Source organism: Melanotaenia boesemani, chromosome 5 (genome assembly GCF_017639745.1).
Source record: "Melanotaenia boesemani isolate fMelBoe1 chromosome 5, fMelBoe1.pri, whole genome shotgun sequence".
Classification (NCBI taxonomy): Eukaryota; Metazoa; Chordata; class Actinopteri; order Atheriniformes; family Melanotaeniidae; genus Melanotaenia; species Melanotaenia boesemani.
In genome coordinates, this window is record NC_055686.1 from 9086196 (window position 1) to 9100621 (window position 14426).

The 14426-nt window shown below is 38.1% G+C and overlaps 2 protein-coding genes across 4 annotated transcripts; one reads left to right on the forward strand and one right to left on the reverse strand.

The window, feature by feature from the left end:
- Positions 1 to 8228: 8228 nt before the first annotated feature.
- Positions 8229 to 11370, reverse strand: LOC121639755 (tripartite motif-containing protein 16-like). 3 transcript variants are annotated; one of them, XM_041985223.1, is made up of 3 exons: positions 10247 to 10490; positions 8347 to 10077; positions 8230 to 8310 (listed from the first exon to the last, which is right to left on the reverse strand). In XM_041985223.1, exon 2 carries the CDS (start codon positions 9993 to 9995, stop codon positions 8355 to 8357), a length of 1641 nt encoding a protein of 546 aa, XP_041841157.1. In that variant the 5' UTR covers positions 9996 to 10077; positions 10247 to 10490; the 3' UTR covers positions 8230 to 8310; positions 8347 to 8354. The 3 variants fall into 3 exon arrangements, with proteins under 3 accessions (XP_041841158.1, XP_041841156.1, XP_041841157.1); XM_041985224.1 differs by lacking the exon at positions 10247 to 10490 and adding an exon at positions 11305 to 11370 and having other exon boundaries at positions 8229 to 10077; XM_041985222.1 differs by having other exon boundaries at positions 8229 to 10077.
- Positions 10923 to 13730, forward strand: LOC121640344 (E3 ubiquitin/ISG15 ligase TRIM25-like). The gene is made up of 3 exons (XM_041986056.1): positions 10923 to 11153; positions 11941 to 12901; positions 13547 to 13730. The coding sequence occupies exons 2-3, from the start codon at positions 12003 to 12005 to the stop codon at positions 13728 to 13730; spliced, it is 1083 nt and encodes a 360-aa protein (XP_041841990.1). The 5' UTR covers positions 10923 to 11153; positions 11941 to 12002.
- The last annotated feature ends 696 nt before the right edge of the window (positions 13731 to 14426 follow it).

Sequence of the window (14426 nt, forward strand, 5' to 3'; positions counted from 1 at the left end):
GTAACGCCACACTCCCTGTTACCATGACTCAGAGTGTCATCAGTTTGATCCCTAAACCTAACAAAGAAATTGCTAACATTGAAAATTGGAGACCAGTAACCTTTTTTAATAATGACTATAAGTTGTTTGCTACTGTCTTTGCTCAGAGATTTAAATTGACATTGGATAGTATTATAGATGAAAATCAATCTGGGTTCATCATTAATAGACACATCTTCATTAACATAAGACTAGTTCTTGATCTGGTTGATTATTCTGACCTTATTGATGAAGATAGTTTCATACTTTTCCTAGACTTCTGTAAGGCTTTTGATTCTGTTGAGCATCCATTTATTTATTTTTTTTGTCTAGAAAAACTAGGATTTGGGAGGTTTTTCTGTTCCGCCATGTCAACCCTTTATGCTAATGGTAATAGTTGTATTAAATTAAGTACCGGTACAACTCATAGATTCCAGTTAGAGAGAGGTATTCGGCAAGGTTGCCCGGTCTCTGTGTACCTTTTTCTTATTGTGGGGCAGGTCTTTTGTCATTACCTGAAATCAAGCAATATTGAAGGAATTTCTGTTGCGGATAGGGTTTTACTATTGAGTCAATTGGCGGACGACACTTGTTTATTCCTGAAAGATGCTACCAAGGTACAGCGGGCTGTTGATACCATCTCTGCTTTTTCCAAAGCTTCAGGCCTTTGTTTAAACCTTAATAAGTGTGTTCTTTTTCCCTTAAAGACGTGTGCCGTAACCTCTATTAGCAATATTTTGGTCAAGGACCAGTTGAATTATTTAGGTGTCACTATTGCTAAACTCCAAAAGGACAGAGTTAACCTTAACTTTGCACCTCTGATTAAGAAAGCTGAGAACAAATTCAATCTCTGGTTACAAAGGGACATGTCTTTAAAAGGACGTGTTCTTTGTCCAAAGCTGAAGGTCTTTCTATACTTATTTATGCTGCATCATCACTGTCCTTGGACAATAGAACCTCCAAAAAAATTGATCAGGTATTATACAATTTTCTATGGGAAAAACGTCGGCACTACATTAGAAAATCAGTTGTCGCCAATTCCTTTTGGACTTCTCTACCTTAAACTATGTGTTTAAAGTCAAGTGGTTAAAACAGTTTTTAATAAATGACTCTTCCATGTGGAATTTCATTCCTAAATTTGTTTTTGATTAAATTGGAGGTTTGCCCTTTATTCTCATGTGCAATTACAAAATTTGTAAACTCCCTGTTCAAGTGTCTAATTTTCATATGCAAGCCTTACAAGCCTGGAAACTAATTTACAAGCACAACTTTTCACCGCATAGGTACTACATTTGGAACAATGGGGACATTTTACTTAAAAATAAAAGTATTTTTTTAAAACAGTGGTTTGATAAAGGTATTTTTTCTGTTATGCAATTGATGTCTCCTAACGGCCAACTTATGAGTTTTGCTGATTTTATTTCTCGTTTCAATATTCAAATCTCTGATAAAGAATATGCCATGGTCATCAAAACTATCCCGACAGGGTCAATCTTGCTCCTGAGAAATGTACCACTTCAAGCCGATCCTGTCTTGATTCATCCCTCCGAGACCTTATGTGGGAAAATTTGTTTTTCCTCAGGCCTTGAGAACTGTAACAAGGCTATCCGTAGCTTATTTTTGTCTGATACTGTCACCAAACCTAATATTGTTACATACTGGAATAGTGTTGTCAAAGATATTCCGTGGGCCCATGTTTGGATATGGATATGGATATATTCTAAATAATAAGATCAAGGAGGTCTCGTTTAAAATTCTACACAAAGTTTATCCTGTCAAACACTTCCTCAAGAAATTCATTAACAATGCTGATATCAACTCACCCTGAAACTGTTACCCATTTATTTTGGTATTGTGAATACAGTAAAAAATTTTGGTTTGATGTTTCCAAGTTTATTAATGACAACTTGCTTATTGACTTTTCTGTGTCCTTTGAACATGTGATTTTTGGTTTCTTTAAGCATGATAGAAATTTTGTTAAAAAAGCCTATGTCATTAATCTACTGATTATTATGGCCAAATTCTTTCTGCATAAGTGTAAGTTCTCACAGCATCAACCTCTTTTCTTGTTGTTTCACAGAATGTTCATGTCTTATGTTAAATCTTTGAAAGCAATTAACAGTAAGGCAAGAAAGACAATTGCTACTTGTATTGCATTTAACTTATGTACGCCCTGAGCTGTAATTTGTAGTCTTTTTCTGTATCTTTGTTTTTGGTACTGGTTACCCCTGTTTATGTTCTTTTTTTATTTTTTTTATTTTTCTTCTTTTTTTCCTTTTTTTCTCCTCTTTATTTTATTCTTATCCTTTTAGCTCTTGATGTATTCTGTCTTATCTTTTCACACCATTACACCTTTGTAATTCTCGTCCTTGCTGTTTAGTTCTTGCATTGTACAAGATCTGTAATTTTTTGTTGGATCCAATAAATGGTGAAGATTAAAAAAAAAAAAAAAAAAAAAGTAAAAACCGAGAAGAAGAAAAATCATCAGAAGCAGCTGCAACAGTGGAGAGGTAAGTTGTGCAAATTTATTTACTCTTATTTTTTTTTAATCATCGATCCATCGTGTTGCCGATCACACTACTCGGCGTTAACTGTTAACACTGGTGTGTTGTCCAGCATGTTCGTTTTAACCGTTGTTGAGGCAAAAAGTTACTCTGTCAAGGATTGAGGAGTCTGGTTCTGAAGTGAAGAATGATTACAAGTTTATTGAACACAGAATTAAAATACAAAGAATAGAAAGAATAGAATTGCAATCCGAGAGACTGTTCAGAGGTCTGACAGCACAGAGATCTGAAGAGAATCTGATAAGAAACACACAGGCAGCATCTTTTAAGCAGAATGATCACGTCACATCACATCATATATCTTGTAAGATAAAAACAAAGAGACTGTCTGTTCCTCACACAGGATTAGACACTTATTGAGCACATAAACAACTCCAGTGACATTAAGGCCAGGATGCCCTGCTGGGTCACCCTGAAGATATCTGGCTAGTATCAGATAAGTCACACAGGTCAGTGTGAACTGCTCTAAGGAATGCATCAACTTACGATAGCAACAGGCTACTCAGCATTAAACTCAATTACCAAGAACTTAAACAATCTGTTTACCATGAGAGTGATCAGTAGACACAATATAGTAAAAGGGAATAATATGATATTTCCACAACACCGTTAATATAAGTTTTCTTGAAGTTTCTAATTTCTGAATCTGTACGCGGCTTTTTCTTCAGTGTCACGTGACTTTTTTCTTTCGCGATTGTTTTTTTTCCTCCGTAAAGATATACTAAAGAGATATATACATACTTAGGTTTCTAGCTTAGTTTATAACAGAATTCTATTTTATCTTTATCTAATTCACGTTTTATTTTATTTATTTTTTAACACATTATTTTATGAAGTTCTTTATATGTGTGTGTGTGTGTGTGTTTTTTTATCTCTGTTCTCATTTCTACTTATGGGGCTATTTGATCTTATTTGAACTTTTTAATATTATTACTCCACTGTTTTCCTCGTGGGGATTTTTTGCGCCAGAAGCTTGGCCAAGGGTCTGGGGGTTGTTTCCATGGTGGTCGCCCTTGTCCTGGTGGTTGGGGGGGTCCTGCATGCAGTCCTGCAGCTGTGCTGTGGACTCTGGCCTGCCCAGGTCTGGGTGGTTGCAGTGGTGATCTCTGTGGACATGGGCGAACTGGTTCCTGGTGTGATCGAATTCCCAAGACATCGTTTTATCTCTGCAATGAGTTTGCCATTGTTTCCTCACATTGTTTTACTTTATTATGCATACATTGTTTTTACCATGTAAAGCGCTTTGTGTTGCCCTTGCACGGAAAAGTGCTCTATAATTCTTTAATTTGTTGCAAATATTTTATAAGCATTTTGATTCATTTACTCATTTAAGCATTCTTATTCATTTATTCATTTACATTTTATCCTTAGATTTTAGTAACATGCATTAGGCTCTGCTTTTAATTAATAGAACTACAGCTTAATTGTTATCATTGCTTTGCAGGTTACAGATAGTGCATTCACATAAACTCATATAGGGTTACTGAGTTCAATACTGAGAAAAGAGCTGAGAATTAGCGGCCTTGACAATGTTCTGGATGGCCACTAGGGAGTAATCTAAATATTGTTACATCTCTTTGCTTATCTATTCACTCCTAGCAGAACGGAATTTCCCAGTAACTCAGAAATCATTAAAAAGAATAGCCTGTGTGTGAATATTGTGAGAAAAAGTACAAGGGAGTCAGTAGAAAGGCAGAAAAAGATAGTGAAGCAGAGCATAGTATCTTTTTCTTTTCAGCTCTGACGCACCCCAGACGAAGGACCTGGAGGAATCAAATTCCCGGAAGAAGGAAGGACCACCTTGCAAAATACACATTCACATAAATGTGCACCACATGCACGCACATAGCCACAATGCTTTGTATCACTATAAATGAGGAGGATAATTTAGTTAGGCGGGTCTTTTTGGCTGAACCGAAGGGTCCCGACACTTTGTGTATTAGTGATCAGAAGCTAAGCTAACAGGCCTCCTTCTCGAGAAGATATGTATTGTTTTCTTATTACTGGCTTAACAAAGAATTGTCAATTCTACTCAAACTCTGGTGTTTTTGCCTTCTTTTAAAAATGTGGATTTTTGAACACTCTTCCTTCTGATGATTTATTTACAGGTGGTGAACAAATCTTTTAAAGCCAACAAAGAATATTTTAAAATTTCAAATTCTATAAGTCTTTTAATTGTATTCTGCTTCACTCCTGTAACTTTGTTTTATAGCTTAAAGTGAAAAGATTTTAAAAAATGAAAAACATTTTTTTTGTTGCCTCATGACTAGAATTATTTTTTACCTAAACTATTGTAGAAAACAAGTTTTTCTAAAGTCGCTATATTCACATTTGCTAATTTCACTTGTAAACTACAGGCAAAGAGGGAGGGAAATAGAAAGGGGTTAATCTGTGTTTGATCAGTGTTTATTTAATCATCTTATATGAAAACGTTAGAGTGAATGATTTTAAAGATACAGGTAAATACCACGAGTGCTCTGTGAGATCTGATGGGATGGTTAACTGTTTTTTTTCATAGTTTGTTCAGGCAAAAATGTGCAAGTTTTTTGTTTTTGTACATGACTTAAACATGAATAATAAAGTTTGTCAAAAGCATTTTTGAAGTCTTTTGACCTACTTCTTTGCCTCCAGTGTCAGTTTTGATAATGAAAATTACATTACATAAATTTTAATTACATTAAAAATCTTGTGGAGATAAACACTGAATAGAAAACAGGATTGTTAACCGGATGAGAATAAGTTTTTATTGAAATTCTCAGTCAGAATAAACAGTAGCAGCACAATGGTAAACATAAAATTTTAATAAAAGAAAATACAGACACTTTAATAAACAAGTTTGATCATTTGAATTATCTTTGTTACATGCATGCACACACGCACACGCACGTAGACACACACAAATCCAAAACCCTTTAAAAAGAACTGTTTTCTACAGCATCTTGTGTGTGCTGGCACTCTGCAACTCCAGGGTAGTTAATTTTGCAATTTTGCAACACAACAGATTTTTTGTACTTTTTTGACAACAAACCCTGAAATGTAGACCAATATGATTAATTTCACTCTACAACCTGAAAACCTCCACTATTTAGACACAAAACATTAAACATCTGATTAAACAACATAATAATTCTTTTAAAGTATTCAACACATCTGAATAAGCAACAACTTTCATGAGAACAACTTATTTGGAGTGAAGAAGCTGAAGAACTGAAACCGTGAATCCTGAAAACAGAATGTGTTGATAGGCAAGTTTTATGTTGTGAAAAATGTTTTTGCAATAATTTAAAATTAAGTGAATAATTTTTCAATTCACTAAGTAAAATTTTAATGAAACCATATGATTTTAATTTATTAGGCATGTCAAAATTAATGTTTCTACACAAAGAGATTAATCTGTGGAATTACTGAGTTATTTTTTTTCTTAATAATGCTGAATCGCTGCGTACTGACCACCACACAAACAAAAAAGAAAAAGCAATCACATTAACACAGAGATTTTAGAGCTACAAAGAAAACCAGAGAGCACTTCCAACCAAACAAAGAGGTAAATCAGTCTGTTGAATGAAAACACTGATGCAGACTTGAAGTGTTCATTTTAGGTGAGAATTCCTGTTAAATGATCTAAATGCAGATGCAAATGGTCACGAATGGGTCACTGATGGTCCAGATGGGAGTTTCTATGTCTCTGATCACATCTATTGTTTCGCTTGGTTTTGTCCTTCCAGGGTTTACTTGTGTACAGAAAATGTGTTAATTCAAACTTTATTACTCCCCATTGAGACATCTTAAATCTGAATGTGTCAAAACAATTAAACTCAAATGTATTCAGGATCATTTTGTTCTAAATTCTTTCTCCAGGTATCTGTTGAAGCCACTTCTCCAGCCCCCGGTGTTCTGATGACCTCTGGTACTGCTGTTGCCTTCACCTTCCAGGCTTTCTCCGGCTCTTTATTGAGTCCTTGGTATTTCTCCAGAAGTCCCACAGGATCTTAGCCCTCTCTTTCTCCACCACCATGGGAGGTGTTTCCCATTGTGACCTACGTGTCACGTGTCATATTCTGCACAGATGCTTTTTTACACTATGCTGGCTACTTGGTTATGGCGTTCCATGCATTGTTTTCCTGGCAGTATCCTACCCCTGCTGTTACGTACTGGACTGTTTCAGGGGCCTCTTTGCACAGTCTGCACCTGGAGTCTTGCCTGGTCTGGTAGATCTGGGCCTCGATTGCTCTGGTGCTCATGGCTCCTGTGCTAAAACTGTTTTTTACCTAAAACATTGATCCAGGCTTGAAGTGGTCGTTTTAGGTAAAAAATATCTGCCAAATTACCTTAATACAGATGCAACTTGTCATGAATGCATTACTGATGGTCCAGATGGGGGTTTCTATGTCTCTAATTACATCCATTGTCTACCTGGGTGCAAAGAAAGTGTCAAGGTTGAGGTGTGGAGGAGAGGAGCCACGTGTAGGCTGAGGGGGTTGGAGGCAGACCGGTGTAGAAGTCAAGGTTTATTTTACAATAAACACACAGCAGTAACAGGACATGAAGGCTTACAATAGACTGGCAGGTTGAAAAATTACCAATACTCAGAAAGACTAATGACGAACAGGTAAAGTGAATAAACAACTCAAACAGGCTAAACTAATGAACAGGAAACAGAAGGCAAAACAGAATACACAAAGGAACGAAGTACAAAATTAGAAAAGAAAACAGACTGCAAAAACCCAAATCAAAAGCCACAATCAAAGCTTCGACAAATCAGACAAAATGGAGCCCAAGATTTTCATTAATGTAAACAATTTTACAATAAATCATGAAAATTGTAAGAATTTCTGGTATTGAGTTTTATAGTTAACAGTTTACATTCAGCTTTACTGATACACAACTAATAAATGTTTATCTAAGTGGATGAAAACCAGATTTGCTGGATGTTTACGAAGTTCAAAGAAAAAAGTTCTCTTTACATCTAGTTGGTGAGAGGCAAGTATATTTAGCGTAAGCCAATTAAGTTACTCCCATGGGATGCTTGAAATCTCAGGATGTCCTGAATTTCTATTTCTAGTTATATAGAGATTTAATCATTTATTCCACACATACACTACTGTTCAAAAGTTTGAGGTCACTAGGATTGGGGATTCAATAGGGAAGTGACCCCAAACTTTTGAACGGTAGTGTATTCCTAATTAATGTAATTTTAAAATAAATGTAATCATTTTCAGGTGTTTTACATAGACCAGCATTAAACTATAAGAAACTTTGTTTCTACTGTTTTAAACAGATAAATGGAAGTCATCCTTACAGCTTCATAGCTGCCTTAAATAGCAACACATTTTTAAAGTGTAAAAGGTTCATAAACGTGTAATATGCAGTAAAATTTAACCGGGTCAGGTGTAGGCACTGAAGTTTGACTGACTGAATAAAGAAATCTGTGTTATGTTGCCATCTAGTGGCTTTTTAATGAGAAATGAGTGTTTTCTTCATGACAGAAATAAATTAATGAATAATAATAATATATAATATAATAATGACTGTTGTGTATTCTCTGTGTAATATACTGTAACTGCCTCATTCTTCTCATATATAAAACCAAAAGAGAACATGTTTATTACCAAAAAACAATTTTATTGATCATGTTATCAGGTTTTTGAACAGATTCACTTCATCCCACAATCAATGTCAGAATATCGGCTCCGTAGGATAAAATAATGACACGTCCTGATTGATAAAGATCAAATATACAATTTAACCACCTGATCATTGAATTACTTTTGTCTATTTCAGTTTAATGAACTCTGCAGAGTCTCTGACAGGATGTGTACATAAATGGTGATAAAAGCGAATCCCAGCATAGAGCGGCTGAGTGAATGTGGTCTGGACTCTGTGGAGGAGAGTCATGGTTTCAGAGACGCTGTAGAAAGACAGAATACCTGCTCTGTGGTCCAGATACACTCCTATTCTGGAGGAAGGAGGATCTGAGACTGCAGTTTTTACATTGTTGTGCCGAAAAATATAACTTTTTGTACCACAATATAATGCCCAAGATGTGTCACATGCCCCAAATCGATCTAGAGGTCTGCTGGTGTTCTTGTAGGCGACAGCAACATCAACTCCTCTTCCTCTCCACTCCACCTCCCAGTAACAACGTCCAGTCAAACTCTCTCTGCTCAGGACCTGCCACCACTCAGTGAATCTGTCTGGATGACTAGGATAAGATTGTTGTTCATCCATTAATGTGATGTTTCTGTTTCCCTCAGATAATGACAGGAGTGTGTGTGCCGTGTTTGGATCCAGTGTGATTTCTCTTGAATATTTTAGGAAGTCATCTCTGCTCTTTGGTTCTGGTTCTGGTTTTGGTTCATACAGTAAAACGTCCACATCAGTGACTGCCAGTGAGACGTTTGTCCATTTCTCTGTCAGGATGTCCTGTAGTTTATCTCTGGTCTCTGACACAGCTGCTGTCACATCCTCAAAGTATCTGAGAGGACGAATATTGATGCTGGATGAGTGTGTAGACTCACTGAGTGCTGAAAGTGAGGGGTAGTTGTGTAGAAACTGGCTGTGATCCTCTGTGTGTGAGAGCTGCTGCAGTTTTTCCTGAAGCTCTTTGACTCGACTCACTTCAGTTTCCTGCTGGGATCTGATCTTCTGCTTCACATCAGAGCTTCTTTTCTGGATGAGACGGATCAGCTCAGTGAAGATCTTCTCACTGTCCTCCACTGCTTTATCAGCGGAGCCATTGATGGCCTCCACCTCCTGTTGAAGCAGCTTCACATCTTTCTGGATTCTCTGCTGGATTTGTTGTCGACTCGCCTCCAGCTTCTTCTGCTTCTCAGCTCTTTCTGCTGCAGCTGGAACTGTTTCATGACCTTTATGTTCATCCATTAAGCAGAGATAACAGATACTCTGCTGATCAGTACGACAGTAAATCTTCATCACCTCATCATGACGAGAACAGATGAACTGCTGGAGATTCTTGGAGGGCTCCACCAGCTTGTGTTTCTTAAACTGGGCTACGTCATAATGAGGTTGGAGGTGTTTCTTACAGTAAGAAACCAGACAGACCAGACAGGACTTGATGGCTTTCGGCTTCCTCCCAGTGCAGACATCACAGGCCACATCTTCAGGTCCAGCATAGCAGTGATCAGCTGGAGCAGCTTGGAGTCCAGTCTTCTTCAGCTGCTTTACTACTGCCTCTAACAGGATGTTTTTCTCCAGGACAGGCCTCGGTTTAAACGTTTTCCTGCACTGAGGACAGCTGTGGATTCTTCTCTGATCCTCTTCATCCCAGTGGGTTTTAATACAGTTCATACAGTAGCTGTGTCCACAGGGAATAGTCACCGGATCCTTCAGTGGATCCAGACAGATGGAACAAGAGATGGATTCTTGGTTCAGTTTTGTTTTTCTTCGAACCATTCCTCCTTGATTGAAAAAACAAGACTAGTTCTTCTACAGTGGATCTTCCAGGCTTCTGTTCACTAAATGCTGATTACAGCCACTGTGGATCCAAAAAAGAAAAAAGAAACATAATTAGTTGAACCGACTCTGGACTCTTTAAAACATTTGCTGTTGAGCTATAAACCTGCATGGAAACACTGCAAAGGAAACAAACTATCTCGGACTAGGACTGCAACATCTAGTCCTTTAAAGAACCATGTCAGTCTCACCTGATGAAGGATCCAGAACAACGAGGATCCGGTGGCCGAGACTCGTCAGCTGGTTCGGTTCTGGAGACTCTATAAAAAACCGGATTCTTCTTCAAGTTTGTTGTTTATTTTCAAGTTGGAAGCTTCTCTTCAGACGGAAAATAACCCTGAGAACTAATGGACCAGCAGATTTATTTAAAAATTGACGTCACGAGCCATTGCTCAGTTGAGCCAATCCAGATTGATAATGCGGAGTCAGGGGTTGAGCTCATGGAGCGATGCTAAGCGTGGAGGATTGTGGGAACTTGAGTTCAGGACAGGTCTTGGCTCTCCACAGAGACGTGGCGTTGCCTGCTTCCCAGTTCCTGATAGATAAAAAAATCTTCAACTTCTACATTTTATTTAATCTTTTTGTCTAGTAAACATTTTTATCGTACAACATTTTTTCCAGGCTTTATTCACATTTTGCAACTAAAATCAATTTTAAAATTAAAATGGTGAACTCTGAAGTGAAATATTAATATTGAACCTGTAAGAATTTAACTTTGAACTAGTTTTTGAGAAGCAGCAACTTGTGCAACACTGCAAACATGGAGCATCACGTCTGTGTGGCGCTCACGAGCCCTTTCATGAGCTCAGTTTCCCACAATCCTCCACGCTTTGCAGCTTTCCCTGAGCTCCACCCCTGACTCCGTATTGTCAGTCAGGATTGGTTCACTGGATCAATAACTGGTGACGTCAAATTTTAAACTAGCCTTGGTTGGTTCCCAGGGGTTATTTCTTGTGTGCAGAAGAGCTTCAATTTGCGAAAATAAGCAGCAAACATCCAGAAGAATCCACTTTGTGGTTGCTTCTACAGCGTCTTCACAACCGATCCAGCTGATGAGTTTCGGCCACCGGATCCTCGTTCCTCTGGATCCTTTATCAGGTCAGACTGGCATGAGGGAAAACAGAAATATTGTGTGTTATTAGATGATAAACTCGGATCTGTGCTTCTCCAGTTCTTTATCTTTTCGTACAGTTTAGCGTTTTGGATTAAGCTTTGCTGCTTCTTTCTCTTCAATACCTCCACAACCTACCCAACATCTGCATATTAGCTGCGTTTACATGGAGCTTTTTGATACGATCTTATATAAAAATGCATCATGTAAACATGTCAGCTGGTCCGATCGCCCTCGATCAAAAACCATTTTCAATCCAATCGAGAGGGGTGTTTTAAACCCTCGATTTGTCATCATTCAGATATATTTATATATATGTATAGATCAATTCTGTGGTTGTTGTTTCTGCGCGTGCTTAACCCGCGTGGAGGTTACGTAACGTAGGGAGGATTTGAAAAATGCTGCAAAACAGAACGGACGGTAGCGCATATGTTTTTGTTATAAACTAAGGTAAAAGTTTTCAGGATTTCTATTGTAAAAATAAAAAATAAATTTAACACACATGTTCTGAAGTAGTAGCCGCTGTACATGTGAAATTTTAAATCTATCCATCATTTACATGCAGCTGATCTGATCACTATTATAAACATGCCAGCTGGAATCTCTGAGCTGATTGATTTCAATCGAATACATGAAATATTTGTCCATGTAAACGTAGCTAACAACACACATTAAACACGAAGACATTACTTGTGATGAATCAGCTTAACATTAAAGGTTATATTTGTAAAGTTTATTCTAATTATGTTTCTTTGTTCTCTTTTGGATCCACAGTGGCTTAAACCTGGAAGATCCACTGTAGAGGAACAGTCAGGAGAAACTCACTGGGCAGAGAAATGCTGAGGAGAAAGACAAAGATGAGTCAAAACTCCATCTCTTGTTCCATCTGTCTGGATCCACTGAAGGATCCGGTGACTATTCCCTGTGGACACAGCTACTGTATGAACTGTATTAAAACCCACTGGGATGAAGAAGATCAGAGAAGAATCTTTACCCTAGAAGTATATGCCTGTCCTCAGTGCAAGAAAATTTTCTTAACTCGGCCTGATCTGGAAAAAGACATCATGTTAGCAGAGTTAGTGGAGGAGCTGAAGAAGACTGGACTCCAAGCTGCTCCAGCTGATCACTGCTATGCTGGACCTGAAGATGTGGCCTGTGATGTCTGTACTGGGAGGAAGCTGAAAGCCACCAAGTCCTGTCTGGTCTGTCTGGTTTCTTACTGTAAGATACACCTCCAACATCACTATGACGTAGCTCAGTTTAAGAAACACAAGCTGGTGGAGCCCTCCAAGAATCTCCAGCAACTCGTCTGTTCTCGTCATGATGAAGAGTTCAAGATTTTCTGTCGTACTGATCAGCAGAGTATCTGTTATCTCTGCTTAATGGATGAACATAAAGGTCATGAGACAGTTCCAGCTGCAGCAGAAAGAGCTGAGAAGCAGAAGGAGCTGGAGGTGAGTCGACAACAAATCCAGCAGAAAATCCAGGACGGAGAGAAAGATGTGAAGCTGCTTCAACAGGAGGTGGAGGCCATCAATGGCTCTGCTGATAAAGCAGTGGAGGACATTGGGAAGATCTTCATTGAGCTGACCCGTCTCATCCTGAAAAGAAGCTATGATGTGAAGCAGCAGATCAGATCCCAGCAGGAAACTGAAGTGAGTCGAGTCAAAGAGCTTCAGGAGAAGCTGGAGCAGGAGATCACTGAGCTGAAGAGGAAAGACGGCGAGCTGGAGCAGCTCTCACACACAGAGGATCACAGCCAGTTTCTACACAACTACCCCTCACTGTCAGCACTCAGTGAGTCTACACACTCATCCAGCATCAATATTCGTCCTCTCAGATACTTTGAGGATGTGACAGCAGCTGTGTCAGAGGCCAGAGATAAACTACAGGACATCCTGAAAGAGAAATGGACAAACATCTCACTGGCAGTCACTGATGTGGATGTTTTACTGTCTGAACCAGAACCAGAACCAAAGAGCAGAGATGACTTCCTAAAATATTCAAGAGAAATCACACTGGATCCAAACACAGCAGACACACGTCTGTCATTGTCTGAAGGAAACAGAAAAGCAACATTAAAGGATGATGAACATGAGTGGAAGACGATGTCATTTTCTAGTCATCCAGACAGATTTACGTTTTGGAATCAGGTCCTGAGCAGAGAGAGTCTGACTGGATGTTGTTACTGGGAGGTGGAGTGGAGAGGAGGGGGGATTTATGTTGCAGTTGCCTACAAGAACATCAACAGAGCTGAATACTCAAATGAAACTAGATTTGGATTCAATAACAGGTCTTGGGCATTATATTGTGACACTAAAAGTTACACATTTCTGCACAACTGTATAAAAACTCCAGTCTCAGGTTTTCCTTCCTCCAGAATAGGAGTGTATCTGGACCACAGAGCAGGTATTCTGTCTTTCTACAGCGTCTCTAAAACCAGGACTCTCCTCCACAGAGTCCAGACCACATTCACTCAGCCGCTCTATGCTGGAATTCGCTTTTACCAGAACCTGTTTTCAAATCCTGGTGGAGACTCTGCTGAGTTTGTTAAACCAAAATGAACAGAAGTAATTAAAGGCTCAGATGGTTAAAATGTGTATTTTAGTTTCCAGTTTATTTATCTTCATTGTTGAGTCATTTCTTCAGCTGTCAATCACATTTTCTGGGTGGTTCTCTGACATCTTCTTGTTTGTTGTTTTGTTGATGTTTGGGTGGAGCTCCTTCCTGTGTCTGCAGCCATGGAGGCTATCACTGCTCATGAGCATTTTATTCACCTAAACTAATTCATTTACATTTAATTAGTCACAGCAAATGTTGTTGTTGTTCTAATGGATGTACAGATGAGGTGATACACAGCTGATGTCATCAGTATCATAATGTCAGATTCACTTATTGTGGGATGAAGAGAATCGGTTCTTGAAACCATTGGACAAGAATCATTTAGCAGATTTTAAAAATGTAATGTTGCAACAAATTGATGATTTAATTGATCAATAAAGATGTTTCATGAACGAACATTTTCTCTGTTGGTTTTCATTTCAATATTTTATTAGTTTTATACTTTTACCATCAGCTTCATGTTTAAGAATAACGGGACATTTTCAGTATATCATACAGGAAATACACTCTAGATTATGTCTCATGTCATTGATATTTTTAAGAGAATGCTTGTATTGGTGAACTAGATCCAGTTTTCTTATCTATCTTACCATTTCATATAAAACATAACAATTCTGTTATTTAATATTTTCAATATA